The sequence below is a fragment of the Loxodonta africana genome, chromosome 12, assembly GCF_030014295.1.
Source record: "Loxodonta africana isolate mLoxAfr1 chromosome 12, mLoxAfr1.hap2, whole genome shotgun sequence".
Taxonomy (NCBI): Eukaryota; Metazoa; Chordata; class Mammalia; order Proboscidea; family Elephantidae; genus Loxodonta; species Loxodonta africana.
In genome coordinates, this window is record NC_087353.1 from 77,862,370 (window position 1) to 77,889,107 (window position 26,738).

The following is a 26,738-nucleotide window of genomic DNA, read 5'->3' on the forward strand; positions in this document are numbered from 1 at the left end:
CAATGGAATACTACGCATCGATAAAGAACAGTGACGAATCTCTGAAACATTTCATAACATGGAGGAATCTGGAAGGCATTATGCTGAGCGAAATGAGTCAGTTGCAAAAGGACAAATATTGTATAAGACCACTATTATAAGATCTTGAGGAATAGAAAAAACGGAAAAGAACACATACTTTTGTGGTTACAAAGGGGGGAGGGAGGGAGAGGGCTTTTTATTGATCAATCTGTAGATGGGAACTGCTTTGGGTGAAGGGAAAGACAACACTCAAAACAAGGAAGGTCAGCCTAATTGGACAGGATTAAAAGTAAAGAGGTTTCCGAGATAAAATGAAAGCTTCAAAGGATAGCGAAGCAGGGGCTGGGGTCTGGGGAACTTGGTTTGAGAGGACTTCTAAATCAATGGGCAAAACAATTCTATTATGAAAACACTCTGCATCCCACTTTGAATTGTGGCACCTGGGGTCCTAAATGCCAACAAGCAGCCATCTAAAATACATTAATTGGTCTCAACCCACCGGGAGCAAAGGCAAAGGAAGAACACCAAGGTCACACGACAACTAAGAACCCAAGAGACAGAAAGGGCCACTTGAACCAGAGACCTACAATATCCTGAGACCAGAAGAACAAGTTGGTGCCCGGCCACAATCGATGTCTGCCCTGTCAGGGAGCACAAGAGACAACTCCTGAGGGAGCAGGAGACCAATGGGATACAGACCCCAAATTCTCATTAAAAGACCACACCTAATGGTATGATTGCGACTAGAGGAATCCCAGAGACAATGCTCCCCAGAACTTCTGATGGCACAGGACAGGAACCAACCCCGAAGACAAATCATCAGGCATGAAAAGGACTGGTCAGTGGGGGGGAGAGAGATACTGATGAAGAGCGAGCTAATTAAATCAGGTGGACACGGGAGAGTGTGTTGGCAACTCTTGACTGGAGGTGGGATGGGAAGATAGAGAGAGATGGAAGAAGGTAAAATTGGCACGAAACGAGAGACTGTAAGGGCTGACTCAATAGGGGGAGAGCAAGTGGGAGAAGGGAGTAAGATGTATGTAAACCTACATGTGACAGACTGATTGGAATGGTAAATGTTCACTTGAAGCTTAATAAAAATTTAAAAAAAAAAAAAAAAAAAAAAGCTTGCCAGCAGCCATCCAAAAAAAAAATTGATCTGTATTCTCCTGGAGCAGCAGACTAAGAAGGAGATCCAGGAATCAGGGGAGGAACTGGACTGCAGGTCTAATTGCCTGAATGAATTATTGCCTCCTTTATCGCATTGACTTTTAATGCCTGGGAGATGTGGAATCACATCTTGGTTTTGCCCTTTTGGTCCTGGTTCTTCAGCCCTGCACAGTAACAAACTTTTACCCAGATTGGCTGGCTGGGGCGGGGGGATGGGGAGGCAGCCAGTAGCTGACCTTTACCTGGATTGGCTGGGGGTTCCCACCCAGTCTGAACTCTACATGAATTGGCTAAGGATACCTACCCAGTAGCTGACCTTTCCCCGGATTGGCTGGGGGTTCCCACCCAGTCTGAACTCTACATGAATTGGCTAAGGATACCTACCCAGTAGCTGACCTTTCCCCAGATTGTCTAGGGATCCCGCCTTGTAACTGACAAGGATTATATGGCCTGGCTTATAACAACCGTGCTACCTGAGGGCAGAGCTGCCCTGATGAGAGGAGAGCTGCTGGAGAGCCGCCCTGAGGAAGACCTATTCCAGCCGGAAGCTTATCTGAAGCTGCCCCGGTTGACAAAGGTAGAGACATGCTGTCTTCTTTGGGGACCTTCCCAGACCTCGCCCATATACCTGACCCTGAGTTGTATGCTGAGTTTTCTGGTGTTGCAACCCAAATTGTAACCTGTTACTTCTGCACTGTTACCCTAATAAACCATGTAACCATGAATGTGAAAAAAAAAAAAAAAAAAAAAAGAACCCATCAGGCACCAGAAGAAAACAAATAATAAAAATTAGAGCTGAACTAAATGAATTAGAGAACAGAAAAACAATTGAAAGAATTAACAAAGCCAAAAGATGGTTCTTTGAAAAAATTAACAAAATTGATAAACCATTGGCTAGACTGACTAAAGAAATACAGGAAAGGAAACAAATAACCCGAATAAGAAACGAGAAGGGCCACATCACAACAGACCCAACTGAAATTAAAAGAATCATATCAGATTATTACGAAAAATTGTACTCTAACAAATTTGCAAACCTAGAAGAAATGGATGAATTCCTGGAAAAACACTACCTACCTAAACTAACACATTCAGAAGTAGAACAACTGAATAGACCCATAACAAAAAAAGAGATTGAAACGGTAATCAAAAAACTCCCAACAAAAAAAAGCCCTGGCCCGGACGGCTTCACTGCAGAGTTCTACCAAACCTTCAGAGAAGAATTAACACCACTACTACTGAAGGTATTTCAAAGCATAGAAAATGACGGAATACTACCCAACTCATTCTATGAAGCCACCATCTCCCTGATACCGAAGCCAGGTAAAGACATCACAAAAAAAGAGAATTATGGACGTATATCCCTCATGAACATAGATGCAAAAATCCTCAACAAAATTCTAGCCAATAGAATTCAACAACATATCAAAAAAATAATTCACCACGACCAAGTGGGATTAGAAAAACCATTAATGTAATCCACCACATAAATAAAACAAAAGACAAAAACCACATGATCTTATCAATTGATGCAGAAAAGGCATTTGAGAAAGTCCAACACCCATTTATGATAAAAACTCTCACCAAAATAGGAATTGGAGGAAAATTCCTCAACATAATAAAGGGCATCTATGCAAAAAAAAAAGAAAAAAAAATTTTTTTTATGCAAAGCCCACAGCCAACATCACTTTAAATGGAGAGAACCTGAAAGCATTTCCCTTGAGAACGGGAACCAGACAAGGATGCCCTTTATCACCGCTCTTATTCAACATTGTGCTAGAAGTCCTAGCCAGAGAAATTAGGCTAGACAAAGAAATAAAGGGCTTCCGGATTGGCAAAGAGGAAGTAAAATTATCTCTATTGCAGATGACATGATCTTATACACAGAAAACGCCAACGAATCCACCAGAAAACTACTGAAACTAATAGAAGAGTTTGGCAGAGTCTCAGGTGATAAGATAAACATACAAAAATCACTTGGATTCCTCTACATCAACAAAAAGAACATCGAAGAGGAAATAACCAAATCAATACTGTTCACAGTAGCCCCCAAGAAGATAAAATACTTAGGAATAAATCTTACCAAGGATGTAAAAGACCTATACAAAGAAAACTACAAAGCTCTACTACAAGAAATTCAAAAGAACATACTTAAGTGGAAAAACATACCTTGCTCATGGATAGGAAGACTTAACATAGTAAAAATGTCTATCTACCAAAAGCCATCTATACATACAATGCACTTCCGATCCAAATTCCAATGTCATTTTCTAAGGTGATAGAGAAACAAATCACCAATTTCATATGGAAGGGAAAGATACCTCGGATAAGCAAAGCATTACTGAAAAAGAAGAAAGTGAGAGGCCTCACTCTACCTGATTTCAGAACCTATTATACAGCCACAGTAGTCAAAACAGCCTGGAATTGATACAACAACAGGAAAATAGACCGGTGGAACAGAATTGAGAACCCAGATATAAATCCATCCACGTATGAGCAGCTGATATTTGACAAAGGCTCAGAGTCAGTTAATTGGGGAAAAGATAGTCTTTTTAACAAATGGTGCTGGCATAATTGGATATCCATTTGCAAAAAAATGAAACAGGACCCATACCTCACACCATGCACAAAAACTAACTCCAAGTGGATCAAAGACCTCAACATAAAGACTGAAATGATAAAGATCATCGAAGAAAAAATAGGGACAACCTTAGGAGCCCTAATACAAGGCATAAACAGAATACAAAACATTACCAAAAATGACGAACAGAAAGCAGATAACTGGGAGCTCCTAAAAATCAAACACCTATGCTCATCTAAAGACTTCACCAAAAGAGTAAAAAGACCACCTACAGACTGGGAAAGAATTTTCAGCTATGACATCTCCGACCAGTGCCTGATCTCTAAAATCTATATGATTCTGTCAAAACTCAACCACAAAAAGACGAACAACCCAATCAAGAAGTGGGCAAAGGATATGAACACACACTTCACTAAAGAAGATATTCAGGCAGCTGGCAGATACATGAGAAAATGCTCTCGATCATTAGCCATTAGAGAAATGCAAATTAAAACCACGATGAGATTCCATCTCACTCCAACAAGGCTGGCATTAATCCAAAAAACACAAAATAATAAATGTTGGAGAGGTTGCGGAGAGATTGGAACTCTTATGCACTGCTGGTGGGAATGTAAAATGGTACAACCACTTTGGAAATCTATCTGGCGTTATCTTAAACAGTTAGAAATAGAACTACCATACAACCCAGAAATCCCACTCCTCAGAATATACCCTAGAGAAATAAGAGCCTTTACACAAACAGATATATGCACACCCATGTTTATTGCAGCTCTGTTTACAATAGCAAAAAGCTGGAAGCAACCAAGGTGTCCATCAATGGATGAATGGTTAAATAAATTGTGGTATATTCACACAATGGAATACTACGCATCGATAAAGAACAGTGACGCATCTGTGAAACATTTCATGACATGGAGGAACCTGGAAGGCATTATGCTGAGCGAAATTTGTCAGGCAAAAGGACAAATATTGTATAAGACCACTATTATAAGATCTTGAGAAATAGTATAAACTGAGAAGAACACATACTTTTGTGGTTACGAGGCGGGGAGGGAGGGAGGGTGGGAGAGGGTTTTTTACTGATTAGTTAGTAGATAAGAACTGCTTTAGGTGAAGGGAAGGACAATACTCAATACATGGAAGGTCAGCTCAACTGGACTGGACCAAAAGCAAAGAAGTTTCCGGGATAAAATGAATGCTTCAAAGGTCAGCAGAGCAAGGGTGGGGGTTTGGGGACCATGGTTTAAGGGAACTTCTAAGTCAATTGGCAAAATAATTCTATTATGAAAACATTCTGCATCCCACTTTGAAAGGTGGCGTCTGGGGTCTTAAATGCTAACAAGCGGCCATCTAAGATGCGTCAATTGTTCTCAACCCACCTGGAGCAAAGGAAAATGAAGAACACCAAGGTCACATGACAACTAAGAGCCCAAGAGACAGAAAGGGCCACATGAACCAGAGACCTACATCATCCTGAGACCAGAAGAACTAGTTGGTGCCTGGCCACAATCGACGACTGCCCTGACAGGGAGCAAAACAGAGAACCCCTGAGGAAGAAGGAGATCAGTGGGATGCAGACCTCAAATTCGCATAAAAAGACCATACTTAATGGTCTGACTGAGACTAGAGGAATCCCGGCAGTCATGGTCGCCAAACCTTCTGTTGGCACAGGACAGGAACCATCCCCGAAGACAACTCATCAGATATGAAAGGGACCGGACAATGGGTTGGAGAGAGATGCTGATGAAAAGTGAGCTACTTGTATCAGGTGGACACTTGAGACTGTGTTGGCATCTCCTGTCTGGAGGGGAGATAGGAGGTTAGAGAGGGTTAGAGGCTGGCAAAATTGTCACGAAAGGAGAGACTGGAAGGGCTGACTCAGGGGGAGAGTAAGTGGGAGTACGGAGTAAGGTGTATATAAACTTATATTTAACAGTCTGACTTGATTTGTAAACGTTCACTTGAAACTCAATAAAAGTTAATAAAAAAAAAAAAAAAACTGCTGCAAGAATCTAAAGTAGACCTAAATAAGTTAAAAGAGGTTTCATGCTCATGGATTAGAAGATATAATACTGTGAAAATATCAATACTGCCCAAATTGACCTATAGATTCAATGCAATCCTGATAAAAATTCCAACAGCATTCTTTACAGAAATGGAAAAACTAATCCTCAGTTTTACATGGAAAGTAAAGAGGCCCCAAATGGCCATATCGATTTTGAAGAAAAAGACCAAAGTAGGAGGCCTCACTCTCCCCAATTTCAAAACATACTACAGAGTTACAGTAATCAAAACAGAGTGGTACTGGCTCAATGATAGGCACATATGCCCATTGCTGCCAAGTAGATTCTGACTCATAGCAACCCTATAGGACAGAGTAGAACTGCCCCATAGTGTTTCCAAGGTGTGCCTGGTGGCTTTGAACTGCTGACCTTTTGGTTAGCAGCTGTAGCTGTTAACCACTGCGCCACCAAGGTTTCCAATATAGGCATATAGGCCAATGTAATAAATTGAGAAGGAGCCCAGGTTGCACAGTGGTTAAGCTCTGGGCTGCTAACCGAAAGGTCAGTGGTTCAAGCCTACCAGCTGCTCCACGGGGGAACAATGTGACAGTCCGCCTCTGCAAATATTACCAGAAATAAATCCCTATCTTTGGACAACTGATTTTTGACAAGGGTGCTAAGTTCACTCGATCAGGAAGGAAGAGTCTCTTCAACAAATGATGGTGGAAAAATTGGGTTTCCACACACAGAGAAATGAAGCATGACCCAGACCTCACACCATATGCAAAAACTAATTCAAAATGGATCAATGACCTAAATATTAAAGTTAAACCATAAAATTCTTGGAAGAAAATAGAGGGGCAAAACTATGTGACGTAGTTTTTTTTAATGGTAAATTATCAAATACAACTACAAGTGCATGAGCAGCAGAAGACAAAGTAGGTAACTGGGGTCTCATAAAAATTAAATACTGTGTTTATCAAAAGAGTAAAAAGGACAACCTACAGACTGGGTAAAATTCTTTGGGAACGATATACCTGATAAGAGTCTAACATCCAAAATATATATAAAACTTCTACAGCTTAACAATAAAAAGATAAACCAGTCAAAAATGGACAAGGGATATGAAGAGACGTTTCACCTAAGAGGATATTCAAGTGGCCAACAAACACATAAAAAGAAGCTCATTCTCATTAGCTGTTAAACCCCAAAACCCATTGCTGTCCAGTCAATTCTGACTCATAGCGACGCTATAGGACAGAGTAGTACTGTCCCATAGGGTTTCCAAGGAGTGGCTGGTGGATTCAAACTGCTGACCTTTTGGTTAGCAGCTGAGCTCTTAACCACTGAGCCACTAGTGCTCCTATTGGGAGATGGAAGTCAAAACTACAGTAAGGTACCACCTCACCCCTGGTAGAATGGCAATGATCAAAAATAAAGAAAGCCAATGTTGACGAGGATGTGGAGAAAATCGGAACCTTTATCCACTGCTGGGAATTTAAAATAGTACAACTGTTGTGGAAAACAGTGTGACAATTCCTCACAAAATTAGACTTGTACTACCATATGACCCAGCAATTCCACACCTAGGTATATACTCCAGGGACCAAAAAATAATGACACAAATAGACATAAGTACACCAATATTCACTGCAGTATTATTCACAATAGCAAAAAGGTAGAACAACAAAGTGCCCATCAACATATGAATGCATAAACACATAGTGGTACGTTAGCACAATGGAATACTAAAAAGAAAAAAAAACAAAAAAAACGCCTTAAAGAAAAATGAAGTTCTGATAAATGTTGAGTGAAATAAGTCAATCACAAAAGGACAAATATCGTATGGTCTCACTTATATGAAATGACAAGAATAGGTAATTATATTTAGACCAATGTTTACTAGTGATGGGGGAAGGAGCAGGGAGTAAGAGGGGTAATCATTATCTGGGAAATAGTGAACTTTTGTCTGTAGTGATGGGAAAATTGGCATCAACTAAGGTTAATGGATGCACAACTTGACTAATGTAGCTATCACCACTAATGTGTACACTGCAAAAAAAGTGTTTTATATAATTTTAAACCACAACAGCAACCAAAAAAAACTACACTTTTTGATACTACTTAGGTTCAACTAAACCTTATGGGACTAGTTTTCTTAGTTTAGAGGTTTAGGGTCATGGCTTTATTAGTCTCCAGTCAATTGGCCTAGCATTGTTTTGTTTTTTTTAATTTATTTATTGTGCTTCAGGTGAAGGTTTACATATCAAGTCAGTCTCTCATATAAACAGCCATACACAACCCGCTGTGCACTCCCAGCTGCTCTCCCCTTAATGAGACAGCATATTCCTCCTCTCCACCCTGTATTCTCCGTGTCCATTCAACCAGCCCCTGTCCCCCTCTTCCTTCTCATCTTGCCAACAGACAGGAGTCGCCCACATAGTCTCATGTGCCTACTTGAGCCACAAAGTTCATTCATTCCTCATGAGCATCATTGTCTATCTCATAGTCCAGTCCAATCCCTGTGTGAGGAGTTGGCCTTGGGAATGGTTCCAGTCTTGGGCTAACAGAAGGTCTGGGGACCATGACCTTTGGGGTGCTTCTAGTCTCAGTCAGACCACTAAGTCTGGTCTTTTTATGAGAATTTGAGGTCTGCGTCCCACTGATCTCCTGCTCCCTCAGGGATTCTCTGTTGTGCTCCCTGTTAGGGCAGTCACCGGTTATAGCCGGTCACCATCTAGTTCTTCTGGTCTCAGGCTGGTGTAGTCTCTGGTTTATGTGGCCCTTTCTGTCTCTTGGGCTTATACTTACCTTGTGCCTTTGGTGTTCTTCATTCTCCTTTGCTCCAGGTGGGTAGAGACCAATTGATGCATCTTAGATGGCTACTTGCTAGCGTTTAAGACCTCAGACACCTCTCACCAAAGTGGAATGCAAACCGTTTCCTTAATACATTTTGTTATGCCATTTGACCTAGATGTCCCCTGAAACCATAGTCTTCAGACCACTACCACTGCTACTGTACCCCTCGAAGTTTGGTCATATTCAGGAAACTTCTTTGCTTTTGGCTTAGTCTAGTTGTGCTGACTTCCCCCTATATTGTGTGTTGCCCCTCCCTTAACCTAAAAAAATTTTTATCTACTATTTTTTTTTTTTATCTAGTTAGTGACTGTTCCTCTCCCTGCCTCCCCACCCTCATAACCATCTACAATAAACTTAATGTAGAGCTCTTATAATAGTGGTTGTTGTTGTTGTTGTTAGGTGCCATAGAGTCAGTTCTGACTCATAGCGACCCTATGCACAACAGAATGAAACACTGCCCGGTCCTGTACCATCCTTACAATCCTTGTTATGCTTGAGCTCATTGTTGCAGCCACTGTGTCAATCCACCTCTTTGAGGGTCTTCCTCTTTTCTGCTGACCCTGTACTCTGCCAAGCATGATGTCCTTCTCCAGGGACTGATCCCTCCTGACAACATGTAAGACGCAGTCTCACCATCCTTGCCTCTAAGGAGCATTCTGGGTGTACTTCTTCCAGGACAGCTTTGTTTGTTCTTTTGGCAGTCCATGGTGTAATCAATATCCTTTGCCAACACCACAATTCAAAGGCGTCAACTCTTCTTCTGTCTTCCTTATTCATTGTCCAGCTTTCACATGCATATGATGTGATTGAAAATACCATGGCTTGGGTCAGGCGCACCTTAGTCTTCAGGGTGACATCTTTGCTCTTCAACACTTTGAAGAGGTCCTTTGCAGCAGATTTGCCCAATGCAGTGCATCTTCTGATTTCTTGACTGCTGCTTCTATGGCTGTTGATTGTGGATCCAAGTAAGATGAAATCCTTGACAACTTCTGTCTTTTCTCCATTTATCATGATGTTGCTCATTGGTCCAGTTGTGAGGATTTTTGTTTTCTTTATGTTGAGGTTTAATCCATACTGAAGGCTATGGTCTTTGATCTTCATTAGTAAATGCTTCAAGTCCTCTTCACTTTCAGCAAGGAAGGTTGTGTCATCTGCATAACGCAGGTTGTTCATGAGCCTTCCTCCAATCCTGATGGATTGTTCATACAGTCCAGCTTCTCGTATTATTTGTTCAGCATACAGATTAAATAGGTATCGCGAAAGAATACAACCCTGACACACACCTTTCCTGACTTTAAACCAATCAGTATCCCCTTGTTCTGTCCGAACAACTGCCTCTTGATCTGTGTAAAGGTTCCTCGTGAGCACAATTAAGTATTCTGGAATTCCCATTCTTTTCAGTGTTATCCATAGTTTGTTATGATCCACACAGTTGAATGCCTTTGCATAGTCAATAAAACACAGGTAAACATCCTTCTGGTATTCTCTGCTTTCAGCCAGGATCCATCTGACATCAGCAATGATATCCCTGGTTCCACATCCACTTCTGAAACTGGCCTGAATTTCTGACAGTTCCCTGTCAATATAGTGCTGCAGCTGTTTTTGAATGATTTTCAGCAAAATTTTGCTTGCGTGTGATATTAATGATATTGGTCTATAATTTCCACATTCAGTTGGATCACGTTTCTTGGGAATAGGCATAAATATGGATCTCTTCCAGTCAGTTGGCCAGGAAGCTGTCTTCCATATTTCTTGGCACAGACAAGTGAGCACCTCCAGCGCTGCATCTGTTTGTTGAAACATCTCAACTGATATTCCATCAATTCCTGGAGCCTTGTTTTTCGCCAATGGCTTCAGAGCAGCTTCGACTTCTTCTTCCATAATAGTGGTATCATACAATATTTGTCCTCTTCTAGCATTGTTTTTAGAGTTTCTGTTCTACCTTCTAGTTCAGTGAGTAGCCCCCAGGGTCTTAAAAGCTTGTGAGTGGCCACCCAAGGTACAAGAGTTGGTCTCTATTTTCCTAGAGCAACAGAGGAAGGAGATCCAGGAATCAGTGAAGGAAATGAACTGCAGATCTAATTGCCTCCATGAACCTCCTTCACTATGAAACTAGAAGAAATGGACGGTACCTAGCCACAATTACTGAACATTTTGATCAGGGACCCAACAGATGGATCCTGGTCAAAAGGAAGAAAAGCATGAAACAGAACTTGAAACTCATATGGAAACCAGACTTAAACTGGATCCATTGAGACTGGGGGGACCCCTGAAACTAATATGCAGAAATAATTTTTAAACTTTGAGCCAGAACTATACCACAAAGCCATTGTTAAACTAAACAACAGTTTGGCTCAATTAATAAAGAATATTTGCCGTGAACATTACGCACTTACGAAGAATTATCTGTGTGAGTTCACATTGACCATAGTTTATCTAAATCACAGATGAGAACTTTAGGGAGCAGAGTCTAGATTAATGGTGGTAAAACAATATGAATAGAAATAGTAAGAACGGTAACACAATGTGAAGTATATAACCAATGTCATTGAACTGTACATGTAGAAATTGTTGATTGGATGTATGTTTGATTGTGTATATTGCCACCAAAAATAAATAAATAAATAAGATTGTTTTGACTATTGGAGGCCTCTTGCAGTTCCATATGAATTTGAGAATTGGCTTTTCCATTTCCACAAAAAAGGCCATGAGATTTTTGATAGGGACTGCATTGAATCTGTAGATTGCTTTTGGTAGTTCTGTGATCTTAACAATATTATGTTTTTCAATCCATGGGCACATGATATATTTTCATTTATTTTGGTCTTCAGTAATTTAGCAATGTCTTATACTATTTGGTGTACAAGTTTTTCACCCCCTTGAATAGATTTATTTTATTTTGGATGCCACTGTAAATGAAATTGTTTTCTTGATTTCATTTTTGGGTTGTTCATTGCTAGTTTATGGAAACAACTGATTTTGCATGTTGAATGTGTATCCTGCGATTTTGCTAAATTTATTAGTTCCAGTAGTTTTTTTTTTTTTTTTGTAGATTCTTTGGGATTTTATACATCATTTGTGAATAAAGATAGTTTTACATCTTTCTTTCTAATTGGATACTTTTATTTCCTTATCTTGCCTAATAGGTCTGGTTAATGTTAAATAAAATTGGTAGTGGTGGCTATCTTGTCTTATTAGTGATCTTAGGGGAAAAGCTTTCAGTCTTTCACCATTCAGTATGATGTTAGGTATGGTTTTTTTTTGTAGATGTCCTTTCTCATGTTAAGGAATGTCCCTTCTCTTCCTGGTTTGTTGAGTATTCACCATGAGAGGCTGTTGGATTTTGTCAAATGCTTTTCCCATATCAATTGAGATGACCATGTGTTTGTTTATTTGTTTTCCTTTCATTCTGTTAGTGTGGTGTATTGCATTGATTGATTTTCATCTCTTGAACCACCATTGCATTCCTGGGATAAATCCCACTTGGTCATGGTATATGATTGTTTTAGTATGCTGTTGGATTCAGTTTGCTAGTATTTCGTTGAGGATATTTACATCCATATGCATAAGAGATATTGGTCTATAGTTTTTTGTGATGTCTTTGCCGGCTTAGATGTAAGGGTAATGATGGTCTCATAGAATGAGTTACGAAATATTCCTTCCTCTTCAGTTTTTTTGAAGGAGTTAGAAAAGGACTGGTGTAAATTCTTTAAATGTTTGATAAAATTTACCAGTGAAGTCATCTGGTCCTTGGCGTTGATTTGTAGGGAGAATTTCAGTTGCTGATTTAATCACTTTATCTGTCATACCTCTGTTCAGATAGAGTGCTTCATTTCTTAATGCTTGTTTTGATAACTACATTTTGGCTTTCCCTGTAGCGCTCTTACTGGTTTGGGAGTCGAGGAATTAGAGAAGAAAGAGAAGAAAGAACAAGACATGGGACAACTCAGAACAGTGATTTTGAGGCCGAACCTGCTGATCTGGTGGCAGGTATCCAAATGAAACATTTGTACAAGGTAATGTTACAAAGGTCTGTTTTTCCTTCAGGGACTGAAAACCACATACTATACATTGGAATTGTTTGTAACTGACCATTTCAAGAAAACAAATGAGATGCTTAATAAAGGGTCATAATCAATATAGACTCATTTTAAAAGGTAGAGCCCAGTTGGAGCTGTGATGAATAGAATATAGAAATACACATTTCTCTTTTCAGATATTGTCTTACTTGCTCCATAAGTTATACATTACTTTGAACCTCTTCTTACCGACTTCGCAAAAAATGATTTGAATCTTGTAATAAATGCCATAAAGATAAATTGGGTGATGGAATTAACATCTGGGGAGTCGGGTAGGAAGGATAAGACTAAGAATAGTTAAAGGAAAGCCTCTCTGAAGAGATTATATTTGAGGTGAGACCTAAAGAATAAGAAGAGTCAATCATCTGAAAAGCCAAGGGCAGAGCACACAAAGAGGTCAGAACAGCAAATTCAAAGACCCAGAGGTGACAATGATCTCGATGCATTTGAGAAACATCAATATATGTTACCAGTATATTTGGACTTCAACTGATGTAGGAGGTCAGTAAAAAAGAGGAAGACCCTCAGCAACATGGATTGACACAGCGGCTGCAAGAATGGGCTCAAGCATAACAACTGTTAGGAGGATGGCACAGGACTGGGCAGTGTTTCAGTCTGTTGTACATAGGGTCACTATCAGTTGGAGCCAGCTCGATGGCAGCTAACACACACACACAGTCAGAAAGATCTTTTCAAAACATGGATCATGTTCCTCCAAGGCTTTAAGCCCACCAGTGACTTTGTAATGAAGCCATTAGTTGCCATTCTTTCTCCTTAATCTTTTACTCCAAATATATTCCAAAGCTCGTTGCCGTCGAGTCAATTCCAACTCATAGTGACCATGTGTACAACAGAATGAAACACTGCCCAGTCCTGTGCCATCCTCACAATAGTTGTTATGCTTGAGCCCCTTGTTGCAGCCACTGTGTCAGCCCATCTCATTGAGGGTCTTCCTCTTTTTTGCTGACCTTCTGCTTTACCAAGCATGATGCCTTTCTCCAGGAACTGGTCCCTCCTGATAACATGTCCAAAGTATGCGAGATGAAGTCTCACCATCCTTGTTTCTAAAGAGCATTCTGGCTGCACTTCTTCCAAGGTAGATTTGTTTGTTCTTGTGGCAGTCCATGATATATTCAGTATTCTTTGCCAACACCATAAGTCAAAGGCATCAATTTTTCTGAGGTCTTCCTTATTCATTCTCCAGCTTTTGCATGCACATGAAGTGATTGAAAACACCATGGCTTGGGTCAGGCACACCTTAGTCCTTAAAGTGACATCTTTGCTTTTTAACACTTTAAACAGGTCTTTTGCAGCTGGTTTGCCTAATGCAATTGGTCATTTGATTTCTTTTTTCTTTTTAATTTTTTTAAATGATGCTTTAAATGAAAGTTTACAATTCAAGTCCATTTCTCATACAAAAGCTTATACACGCATTGTTATGTGACCCTAGTTGCTATCCCTACAATGTGACAGCGCACTCCTTCTCTCCACCCTGTATTTCCCATGTCTATTCAACTAGCTTCCATCCCCCTCTGTCTTCTCATCTCACCTCCAGACAGAAGCTGCCCACATAGTCTCATGGGTCTACTTGAGCTAAGAAGCACACTCCTCAGCAGTATCATTTTATGTCTTATGCTCCAGCCTAACCTTTCTCTGGAGAGTTGGCTTCTAGAATGGTTTTAGTTTTGGGCTAACAGAGAGTCCGGGGACCATGACCTCTGGGGTCCCTCCAGTCTCAGCCAGACCATTAAGTCAGGTCTTTTTACTAGAATTTTATGCCTGCCTCCCACTTTTCTCCTGCCCCATCAGGGGTTCTCTGTTGTGTTCCTGTCAGGGCAGTCATTGGTGGTAGCTGGGCACCATCTAGTTCTTCCAGTCTCATGCTGATAGAGTCTGTTTATGTGGCCCTTTCTTTGTCTCGGGCTTATATTTTCCTTGTATCTTTGGTGTTCTTCATTCTGCTTTGCTCCAGTTGGATTGAGACCAATTGATGCGCCTTAGATGGCCACTTGCTATCTTTTAAGACCCCAGATGGCACTCACCAAAGTGGGTTGCAGAACGTTTTCTTAATACACTTCGTTATGCCAGTTGACCTAGATGTCCCCTGAAACCATGGTCCTCAGACCTCCACCCCTGCTACTCTGGTCGTATTCAGGAAACTTCTTTGCTTTTGGCTTAGTCTAGTTGTGCTGACTTCCCCTGTATTGTGTGTTGTCCTTCCCTTCACCTAAAAGAGTTCTTGTCTACTATCTAATTAGTGAATACCCCTCTCCCTTGCTCCCTTCCCACCCTCATAACCATCAAAGAATGTCTTCTTCTGTATTTAAACATTTTCTTGAGTTCTTATAATAGTGGTCTCATACAATATTTGTCCTTTTACGACTAATTTAACTCTGCATAATCCCTTCCAGATTCCTCCGTGTTACGAGATGTTTTACAGGTTCATCATTGTTCTTTATCATTGCACAGTATTCCATTGTGTGAATATACCATAATTTGTTTAACCGTAATCATCCATTGATGGGCACCTTGGTTGTTTCCATCTTTTTGCTGTTGTAAACAGTGCTGCAGTGAACATGGCTGCGCATATATCTATTCGTGTGTACCATTTTACTTTCCCACCTGCAGTGTATAAGTGTTCCAGCCTTTCCACAACCTCTCCAAAATTTATTATTTTGTGTTTTTTGGATTAATGCAACCTTGTTGGGATGAGATGGTTTATCGTTGTAGTTTTGATTTGCTTTTCTCTAACGGCTAATTGCTAATGATCATGAGCATTTCCTCATGTATCTGTTAGCCGCCTCAATGTCTTCTTTGGTTCATATACTTTGCCCATTTTTTAATTGGGTTATTTGTCTTTCTGTTGTTGAACTTTTGCAGTATCTTGTAGATTTTAGAGATTAGACGCTGATTGGAATCGTCATAGCCAAAAACTTTTTCCCAGTCTGTAGGTTGTCTTTTTACTCTTTTGGTGAAGTCTTTTGATTAACCTAAGTTGTTGATTTTTAGAAACTAGATAAACCAGTTATCTAGTTTCTCTTCTGGTATTTGTGCATTGTTAGTTATGTTTTGTATACTGTTTATGCCATGTATTAGGGCTCCTAACATCCCTATTTTTTCTTCTATGATCTTTATCATTTTAGATTTTATATTTAGGTCTTTGATCTATTTTGAGATAGTTTGTACATGGTGTGAGCTATGGGTCTTGTTTCATTTTTTTGCAGCTGGAGATCCAGTTTTTCCAGGACCACTTGTTAAAGAGACTGTCTTTTCTCCGTTTAACAGACTTTGGGCCATTGTCAAATATAAGCTGCTCGTAGGTGGATAAATTTGCATCTGGATTCTCAGTTCTATTCCATTGGTCTATGTATCTGTTGTTATACCAGTACAACAGATACATAGACTGTTCCGACTACTGTAGCAGTACAATAGATTCTAAAATCTGATAGTGTGAGGGATTCCACTTTGTTCTTCTTTCTCAGTAATGCTTTACTTATCCAGGGTCTCTTTCCCTTTCCATATGAAGTTGGTGACTTGTTTCTCCATCTCATTAAAAAATGCCATTGAATTTGGATCGGATTGCATTCTATCTGTAGATCACTTTGGGTAGAGTAGACATTGTCACAATGTTTAGTCTTCCTCTCCGTGAGCAAGGTATATTTTTCCACTTATCCCAGTCTCTTGGTTTCTCGTAGTAGCATCTTGTGGTTTTCTTTGTATACGTCTTTTACATCTCTGGTTAGACTTATTCCTAAGTATTTTTTCTTGCCGGGAGCTATTGTAAATGGTATTGATTTGGTGATTTCCTCTTCCATGTTCTTTTTTTTTTTTTTAATTATTTTTATTGTACTTTAAGTGAAAGTTTACAAATCAAGTCGGTCTCTCACATATAAACTTATATACACCTTACTACATACTCCCTCTTACTCTCCCCCAGTGAGTCAGCCCGCTCCCTCCTTCCAGTCTCTCTTTTCGTGACCTGACCGTTTTGCCAGTTTCTAACCCTCTCTACCCTCCCACCTCCCCTCTAGACAGGAGATGCCAACATTGTCTCAAGTGTCCACCTGATACAAGTAGCTCACTCCTCATCAGCATCTCTCTCCAACCCATTGTCCAGTCCAATCCATGTCTGATGAGTTGTCTTCGGGAATGGTTCCTGTCCTGGGCCAAGAGAAGGTTTGGAGACCATGACCGCCGGGATTCTTCTAGTCTTAGTCAGACCATTAAGTCTGGTCTTTTTATTCCATGTTCTTTTTATTGGTGTAGAGGAATCCAACTGATGTTCCTATGTTTATCTTGTGTCCTGATACTTTGCTGCACTCTTCTATTAGCTCCAGTAGTTTTCTTGTGGATTCTTAAGGGTTTTCTGTGTATAAGATCATATCATCTGCAAATAGAGATACTTTTTCCTTATCAATTTGGATGCCCTTTATTTCTTTTTGAGGCTAATTGCTCTGTCTGGGACCTCCCACACAATGTTGAATAATAGTGGTGATAAAGGGCATCCTTGTCTGGTTCCTTTTCTCAAGGGGAATACTTTCATACTCTCTCCATTTAGGATGATGTTGGCTGTTGGCTTTGTATAAATGCCATTTATTATGTTGAGAAATTTTCCTTCAATTCCTATTTTGCTGAGAGTTTTTATCATGAATGTGTGTTGGACTTTGTAAAATGCCTTTTCTGCATCAATAGATAGGATCATGTGGTTCTTGTCTTTGTTTTGTTTATGTGGTGGATTGCATTAATTGTTTTTCTAATGTTGGGCCATCCCTGCATACCTGGTATGAATCCCACTTGGTCATGGTGAATTTTTTTTTTTTTTTTTATTGCGTTGAATTCTATTAGCTAGAATTTTGTTGAGGATTTTTGCATCTAAGTTCCTGAGGGATATTGGTCTATAATTTTCTTTTTTTTGGTGTCTTTACCTGGTTTTGGCATCAGGATAATGCTGGCTTCATAGAATGAGTTTGGGAGTATTCCATCCTTCTCTATGCTCTTGAAATACCTTTAGTAGTAGTGGTTTTAACTTTTCTCTGAATTTTTGTAGAATTCTCCAGTGAAGCTGTCAGGGCCAGGGCTTTTTTTTTTTGTTGTCGTTGGAAGCTTTTTAATTACCTTCCCAATCTCTTCTTTGGTTATAGGCGTATTTAGTTGTTCTACCTCTGTTTGTGTTACTTTAGGTAGGTAGTGTGTTTCTAGAAATTTGTCCATTTCCTCTAGGTTTTCAAATTTGTTAGGGTAATTTTTCATAGTATTCTGTTATAATTCTTTTAATTTCAGTTCAGTCTCTTGTGATGTCACCCATCTCATTTCTTATTCAGATTATTTGTTTCTTCTCCTGTTTTTCCTTTGTCAGCTTGGCCAGTGGCTTATTGATCTTACTGATCTTTTCAAAGAACGAGCTTTTGGTCTTGTTAGCTCTTTCAATTGTTTTTCTATTTCATTTAATTCTGCTCTGATTTTTATTATCTGCTTTCTTCTGGTGTCTGAGGGTTTCTTTTGCTGTTCTCTTTCTATTTTTTCAACTTCTTAGGTTAATTCTTTGGCTTTGGCCCTTTCTTCTTTTTGGATGTATGCTTTTATTGCTATAAATTGATCTCTGAGCACTGCTTTTGCTGTGTCCCAAAGGTTCTCATAGGATGTGTTTTCATTGTTATTTGATTCTATGAATTTCTTTACTCTGTCCTTAATTTCTTCTATAACCCATTAGTTTCAAGCAAGCTGTTCAGTTTCCATGTGTTTGATTTTTTCCTTGCTTTTTCTGTTATTGATTTCTACTTTTATGGCTTTATGGTCAGAAAAGATGCTGTGTAATATTTTGATGTTTTGGATTCTGTGAATGCTTGCTTTATGGCCTAATACGTGGTCTATTCTGGAAAATGTTCCATGTGCATTGCAAAAGAAAGTTTACTTGGCTGCTGTTGGGTGGAGTGTTCCTTACATGTCTATGAGGTCAAGTTGGTTGATTGTGGCATTTAGATCTTCTGTGTCTTTATTGAGCTTCTTTCTGGATATTCTGTCCTCTCCTGAAACTGGTGTGTTGAAGTCTCCTACTATTATTGTGGAGCTGTCTATCTCTGTGTTCATTGTTGTTTAAGTTTGTTTTATGTATTTTGGAGCCCTGTTGTTGGGTTTGTAAGTGTTATGGCTATGTCTTTCTGGTGTATTGACACTTTAATCATTGTATAGTGTCCTTCCTTATCCTCTGTGATGGATTTTACTTTAAAGTCTATTTTGTCAGAAATTAATATTGCCACTCCTGCCGTTTTTTGATTGTTGTTTGCTTAATACATTTTTTCCATCCTTTGAGTTTTGGTTTGTTCATGTCTTTAAATTTAAGGTATGTCTCTTATAGGCAGCCTATAGATGGATAATGTTTTTTGTCCATTCTGCTACTCTCTGTGTCTTTATTGGTGCATTTAGTCCGTTAACATTCAGCATAATTATTGATAGGTATGAGTTTAGTGCTGTCATTTTGATGTCTTTTTTTGTGTGTTGTTACAGAGCCTTTTTCCACTTAATTTTCTGTGCTGTTTTTCTTTATATATATATTTTTTCCTCTTTTTCATTGTTGTTGATTTTTTATTTGCAGAGTCTTTATGTTTTTCTTGTTTTTTATTTTGATGTGTAGGATTGTTAGGTTCCTTTGTGGTTACCTTAATATTTACCCCTGTTTTTCTAAGTTTAAACCAATCTTTTATTTCTTTGTATCGCCTTGACTTCTTCTCCATATGAAAGATCTATAAGTACATCTTTTAGTCCCCCTTTTTTTTATTTTTTATTAATATTGTCATCTTTTACATAATAACGTCTCTGTTTCCTTGTTTTGAACATTTTAGCTTTGATTTATTTTTGTGATTTCCCTATCTGGGTTGATATCTGGTTACTGTGTCCTGTGTTCTAGTTTTGGGTTGTTATCTGATGTTATTGACTTTCTACCTGGAGGACTGCCTTTAGTATTTCTTCTAATTTTGGTTTGGTTTTTGCAAAATCCCTAAATTTCTGTTTGTCTGAAAATGTCCTAATTTCACCATCATATTTGAGAGACAGTTTTGCTGGATATATAATTCTTGGCTGGCAGTTTTTTTCCTTCAAGGTTATATGTGTCATCCTATTGTCTTCTTGCCTGCATGGTTTCTGCTGAGTAGTCCAAGCTTATTCTTGTTGACTCTTCTTTGCAGGTGACTTTTCATTTATCCCTAGCTGCTCTTAAAATTCTCTCTTTTATCTTTGGTTTTGGCAAGTTTGATTATGTCTTGATGACTTTCTTTTGGGATCTACCACCATTAGGTTTCTTGACTGCTGCTTCCATGGGCATTGATTGTGTATCAAAGTAAAATGAGATCATTTATCAAGACGTTGGTTTTTGGTCCAGTTGTGAGGATTTTTATTTTCTTTATGTTAAGATATAATCTGCACTGAAGGCTGTGGTCTTTGATCTTCACCGGTAAGTGTTGCAAGTCCTCTTCACTTTCAGCAAGCAGTGTGTCATCTGCATATTGTAGGTTGTTAATGATTCTGACTACTGGGCAGAAAATGGCTTGTTGGAAGTAGGGTGGGGAGTGGAGAAGGGGAATAATGGAAGGAAGAAGATCAGATAGCAGTCTCTATAAGAAATCTTGACTATTGAACCAGGATCATGGGAGTGAATATAGAGAGTAGTGGAAGATCAAATATATTTTTCACAGAACTGAAAATATTGAGCAGAGGTGGGCAGCGAGGGAGAAGAAGGAAACTAGAATTATCCCTACATGACAAAGTAGAGCAACTGAATGTTCAAATGCCACAGACTCCCTCTCTTCTTATGAGTTTTATTAGATTTTCACAAATGTTTCTTCATTTGCTATATGCCCTAGGACAATTTCCAGAGCCTTGAAGTAGTTGGCTTATTTTTGTCATTTTCACCAGTTTTACTTGTTTTGCTGGGGAGTGGACAAGTGGAGCTCTTCACACTGTCTCCAGATTAGAACTCTCTATTTCCTTTTTCATGGATTTGGTTTTCTTAAATGTTGTTTACAATTATGACGTTTAGATTAGTGAGGGATGTTGGTGTGCCGTTTTCTGGTAAGACCTTTGACTGGTTTGGTATCGGGGTAATTCTGGTCTCTAAAATGAATTGAGAAGTATTTCATCCTTTTCACTTTTCTGGAAAAGCTTTTGTACTATTTGTATTATTTCTTCCTTTAAAAAATTGGTAGAATTCATCAGTGTAGCCATCGGGACTTAGAATTTTCTGTGCAGCAAAGTTTTTAACCTCGAATTCAATTTCTAAAATAAGTATAAAGCTATTCAAGTTATCTATTTCATCTTGAATGAGCTTTTTTCCTGATCAGCCTAGCCAGAGTTGTATCAATTTCAAGGATTTTCTCAAAGAAACAAGTTTCGTTAATTTTCTGTATTTCTTTTGCTGTTTTTTATTTCCTTGATTTCTGTCCTGGTATTTATTATCTTCTGTCTTTTACTTACTTAGGGTTTAATTTTTTTTTTTCACGTTTGAAAGATTAAATAACATGTAGCAAACACTCCAGCACAAAAGAGCACATAGAACATAAGGCCCAGCAAATTAGTCAATTCAGGAAGTAAGTTCCATTTTTTTCCCACACCCAATATACAGGTATATTATTGCATTTCAGAAGTAAGCTATTTTGTTTATAAACTGATTGTCTAATTAGTAGAGAAGAACTTCACTATTCAGGATATAAAATCTCAGTGAGCAATTCGTTTTGAAAGTGTAGGAGTATTAAAATACTAACATTCCAGAATCATTCAAGAATAGAATAAGTATACTCAGAAGTGTTACATGAAGACTTTTTTTTTTTTTTTTTTTTTTGCTCTCACTAATTTTTGTAGGGTTTAATTTTAATTTGCTCTTAATTTTCTTGATTTTTGAGGTGGAAGTTGAATTTATTGATTTAATCCTTTTTTTTCTTTTCTAATCTACAGCTGCTAACCAAAGGGTTGGCAGTTCGAATCCGTCAGGCGCTCCTTGGAAACTCTATGGGGCAGTTCTACTCTGTCCTACAGGGTCGCTATGAGTCGGAATTGACTCAACGGCACTGGGTTTGGTTTTTTTTTTTAATTTGAGTGTTCAGCACTATAAATTTCCTTTTAAGTGTTACTTTAGTGACATCATAGACGTTTTGTTGTTATTCAGTTCAAAATACTTCAGTTTTCCTTTTTATTTCTTCTTTGACTCATGGGTTGTTTTGAAGTGTGTTATTTAGTTACCAATCGTTTGGGGATTTTCCAGATATCTTTCTATTGTTTATTTCTAATTTAACTCCATTGTGGTCACAGAAGATATTTTGTATGACTTCAATCTTTTTAAACTTATTGATTCTTGTTTTGTGGCTCAGAATATCAGAATATTATCTGTTTAGATAAATGTTCTGTGAGCGCTTGAAAAGAATTTGTGATCTACTTTGTTGGGTAGAGTATTACATAAATGTCAATTAAGTCAAGTTAGTTAATACTGTAGTTCAGTTATTCTGTATCCCTACAGATATTTTTCTGCACTGAAGTCTTTGACTGTAATTGTGAATTTGTCTATGTCTCTTTGCAGTTCTGTCACTTTTTGCCTCATTCATTTTAAATTTCTGTTAATGGGTGCATAAACATTTAGGATTGTTATATTCTCTTCATTAGTTGACCCCTTTATCATTATGAGATAACATTCTTTACTACTAATAGTGTTCTTTGCTCTTAAACCTACTTTGTCTAATATTAAAGCCACTCCATCATTCATTTAGTTTGTGTTTACATAGTATTATCTTTTCTCATCCTTTTAATATTAATCTATTTGTGTTTTTATATTTGACATGTATTTGTTGTAGGCAGCAAATACATTTGTGCTTTTTATCCAATATGACAATCTCTGTCTTTTAATCAGGATGCTTAGGTCATCTACATTTAATGCAATTATTGATATTATTGGTTTGGTTTGTGTCTGTCATCTCATTATTTGACTTCTGGTTGTCTAATTTGTTCTTTGTTCTCTTCCTATTTTTCTGCCTTGTCTTGGATTAACTATTCTGGGATTCTGTTGTATCTACATTTTTGTTTATTCTCTTTGTTTTGATATCTAGTGGCTTCTCTTGGGTTTATAGAATACATTTTAACTTAATACAGTCTGTCTTCAAATAGTATTTAATAATTTCATATATAGTGTAAGAACCTTACAATAGTATACTTTTATGTTTACCCTGCTGGCATTTATCCTATTATTGTCATACATTTTATTTATATATGCCTTACAAAACCTGCAATACACTGTTAGCATTGTGCTTGATCTGTCAGTTATTCTTAAGGAGATTTAGGTAATAAGAAAAAGTAGTATACAATTATTAATGTATTTACCATTTCTGATGCTCTTCATTTCTTCGTTTACAACTAGATATCCATCTAGTCTTATTTTCCATCTGCCTGAAGGACTGACTTTGATATCTCTTGTAGTGCAGATCTACTGGTAATTAATACTTTCATACTTTCTATGCCTGAAAAGTATATATTTAATCTATAATTGAAAGATATTTTCACTGGGTGGTGCCGCAGTGGTTAAGCTCTCAGCTGCTAACTGAAAGTTCGGCAGTTCAAACCCACCAGCTGCTACGTGGGAAAAAGATGTGGTAGCCTACTTCTGTAAAGATTTACAGCCTTGGAAACCCTGTGGGGCAGTTCTGCTCTGCCCTCCAGGGTCGCTTTAAGTCAGAATTGACTCAACGGCAACAGGTTTGGCTTTTTTTGTTACAGAATTTCAGGTTGAAGACGTTGCTCCACTTGCATTGTTTCTGAAGAAAAATCTGCCAAAATTCATATTTTTTTTCTTTTGCATGTAAAGTGTCTTTTTTTTCTTGTTGCTGCTGTTTTTTTCTGGCTCCTTTAAAGACCTTTATCGTTGGTTTTGTGTGATTTGATTGTGAAGTTGCCTGTGGATAGTTTTCTTGGTATTCCTTTTCCTTTGAGTTCATTGACCTTCTTGACTCTAGTTTATTATTTTCATCAAACGTGGAAAATTTTTTACCATTATTTCTTCAATTATTTTTCTGTCCCATTCCATGTCAGGGGCTCATAATAATACTGTTATTATGCCTCTTGAAGTTATGTAACAGCTTATTGTTGGTGTCATTCTATTTATTTTTGAATACTCTTTTCCATTTGTATTTTGTTTTCTGTCATTTGTGTTGCTCTGTCTTCAAGTTAACTATTCTTTTGCATTTAACAGCAGATGGGATCTGCTATCAGTCCCATCTAGTGTATTCAGTGTATTTTCATTCTAGAAATTACAGTTTTCATCTCTACAAGTTCTATTTTTTAAAAATATTTTTGATGTCATTACTTAACTTTCTGAACATATGGAGTATATTTATTAAAAACCATTTCAGTATCCTTGTCTGCTCTTCTAATGTGTGTCAGTTCTAGGTTGGTTTCAGTTGATTGCTTCTTCTCATTATGGGTCATATTTTCCTGTTTCTTTGCACACCTGGTAATTTTTTATTGGATGCCAGGTACTGTGCATTTTAGCTTTTTGTGTACTGGATATTTTTTTATTCCTATAAATATTCTTGAGCATTGTTCTTAGAAGCAATTGTAAACAGTTTGATTGTTTCAGGTCTGCCTTGCTTAGCCTAGGATTAATTGTTCTACACTACTGAAGCAAGACCATTCTTTGTAATCTACCCAATAACCTGTAATCTTGAGATTGTCCAGTCCGGTTGGTAGAAACAAGCACCCTTCCTTGGCCCTGTATGGATGCTAGAAACTGTTCCCTTTAATACTTTCTAATGATTTTTCCCACATCCTTGAGTAGATTCCTCATACATGTATAGTATAGTTAGCATGTATCTGAATAACTTCAGAGTTGTGTCTGTAGCTGCCAAAACTCTGTCCTAAGAACTCTAGTTGCCTTGGCCTCAGTGGACTCTCAGCTCCATCTCTTCAACTTAGATAGACTGCTGACTCCCCCCTCCCCCAATTTCCTCCTCCCTGTGCCGTGGCTTTGGAGCTCTAGCTAGTAAGCCAGGGAAATCATGGGGTTTAACTTGTTTCCCTTCTGTCAGGTATCACTACCCATTATTCCTTGACGTCCATTATAAACTTTTGTTTCATATATAATGCCATTGGACCTCCCATTTTTCAGGCCCTTTGTTCCTCAAGTTGATCATAATCTATGATTATATTATGTACGTTTACTTTTTGTTTTACCATCCTTTACAAAGAATTAATTAAAGCAGGGACTGTGTATGAGTTATTCCTAGATACATCCCCAGCATGTAGCCATAGCACAATTCCATAGTATACATTCGGTAAATATTTGTTGAATGAATCATCCTCCCTCATCCACATTAATTAGTTGGACTTGGTGATTTATTGCATGTAGTAGTTAATGTTGGTGGGACATGTAGGATAAAACTCCGGTTTCTGGTTTGTACATCTAAGTTGATGATGGGACCATTTACTGAGTTAGGTGGCATAGTTGACTATATTTTCACAGGATGATGATGTGCTCAGTTTTAGACATACAGTAGTGCCCCCCGTCTGTGGATAGTACCAACGCTATATATACTGTGTTTTGTCCTGTACATACATACCTATGATAAAGTTTAATTTATAAACTACACACAGTAAGAGGTTAACAACAATAGCTAATAATAAAATAGAACAAGTATAACAATATCCTGTAATAAAAGTTATGTGAATGATGGAGTGGGACAGCACAGGATTTCATCACGCTATTCATTTAACATTTTTGGACTGCACTTGACCACGGGTAACTAAAATGGCAGAAAGCAAAACCACAAATAAGGGGACAGAAGAATGAATTTGAGGTGCATATATAATATTCAAATTTAAGCTTCTAATAGGCATTTGGAGATGCAGAGCTATATCTCACAGGAGAGATATTGACTGAAACAGATTGTAGTATCAGTATCCATAATGTAATCAAAGAGCCCTGGTGGCACAACAGTGAAGCACTCAACTACTAACCTAAAGGTTGGTGGCTCATACACACCCAGTGGCTTTATAGGAGAAGGACCTGGTCATCTGCTTCTGTAGAGCTTACACCTAGAAAACCTTATGGGGTAGTTCTACTTTGTCTCATGGGGTTGCTATAAGTAAAAATTGACTTGACAGTGCTCAACAACAACATAATGTAATCGAATTAATGTGAGAAAATTATATTACCTAGGGCAGTGATTCCCAATTGGGGATGGCTTTATCCCCCAGAAGACCTTCGGCAATATCTGGAGACATTTTTGGTTGTCACAACTAGGGAGGAGGTGGGAGAGGAGTGTTAATCACACCTTGTGAGTAGAGGCCTAGGATGCTGCTAAACATCTTATAAGACACAGGAAAACCCTCAACAACAAAAAATTTTCCAGTCCAACACGCCAGTGGTGCCTCTGTTGAGAAACTCAGGCCTAGAGAGTATTTGTAGATATACTATCCTGGATTGTCCGTCATCATTTGTGCCTGACTATTAATTGAAAAGTTGATGGTCTGAACCCACCCAGCAGTGCTACAGAATAAAGGCCTGGCATACTGCTTCTGTAAATATTACAGCCAAGAAAACCCCTATGGAGAAGTTCTATTCTGCAACACATGGACTCACCATGAGTTGGAATCCACTCAGTGGCAACAGGTTTGGTTTGGTTTAGTTTTGGTTACTGACTACTTCTAAGGTTTCTCCTACTTTGCAAAAACGAACCTAGGAACTGCATTCCCCAGAGTTCCCATCCCTGCTTGGTTTCTGATTAAAATTTGACAATGACAGGCTCATTTAGGCAGATTTGATATTAAACTTGGTGATTTCTTGAGAACTACAGAAAGTTTCCCAGAGTCACTTTAGAACAGTCAGCAAACTTTTACTGAAAAGGACCAGATAGTAAATATCTTAGGCTTTGTGGACCACATATATATAGTGTCTGTCACATACATTTTTTAACAACCCTTTAAATATGTATAAATAATTCTTAGCTTACTGGCCATACGAAAACAGGTTATAGGGCAGATTTTATTTTGCCAACC

General features: G+C 38.3%; 1 protein-coding gene across 1 annotated transcript in view; it reads left to right on the forward strand.

The window, feature by feature from the left end:
* The window catches only part of LOC100671410 (phospholipid-transporting ATPase ABCA3-like), a 253,632-nt gene that overhangs the window by 76,828 nt on the left and 150,066 nt on the right, over nucleotides 1-26,738 (forward strand). Inside the window, exon 10 of the mRNA XM_003418893.2 lies at nucleotides 12,513-12,650. Within this exon, the coding sequence (XP_003418941.1) occupies nucleotides 12,513-12,650 (138 nt within the window). The remainder of the gene's footprint in view (nucleotides 1-12,512; nucleotides 12,651-26,738) is intronic.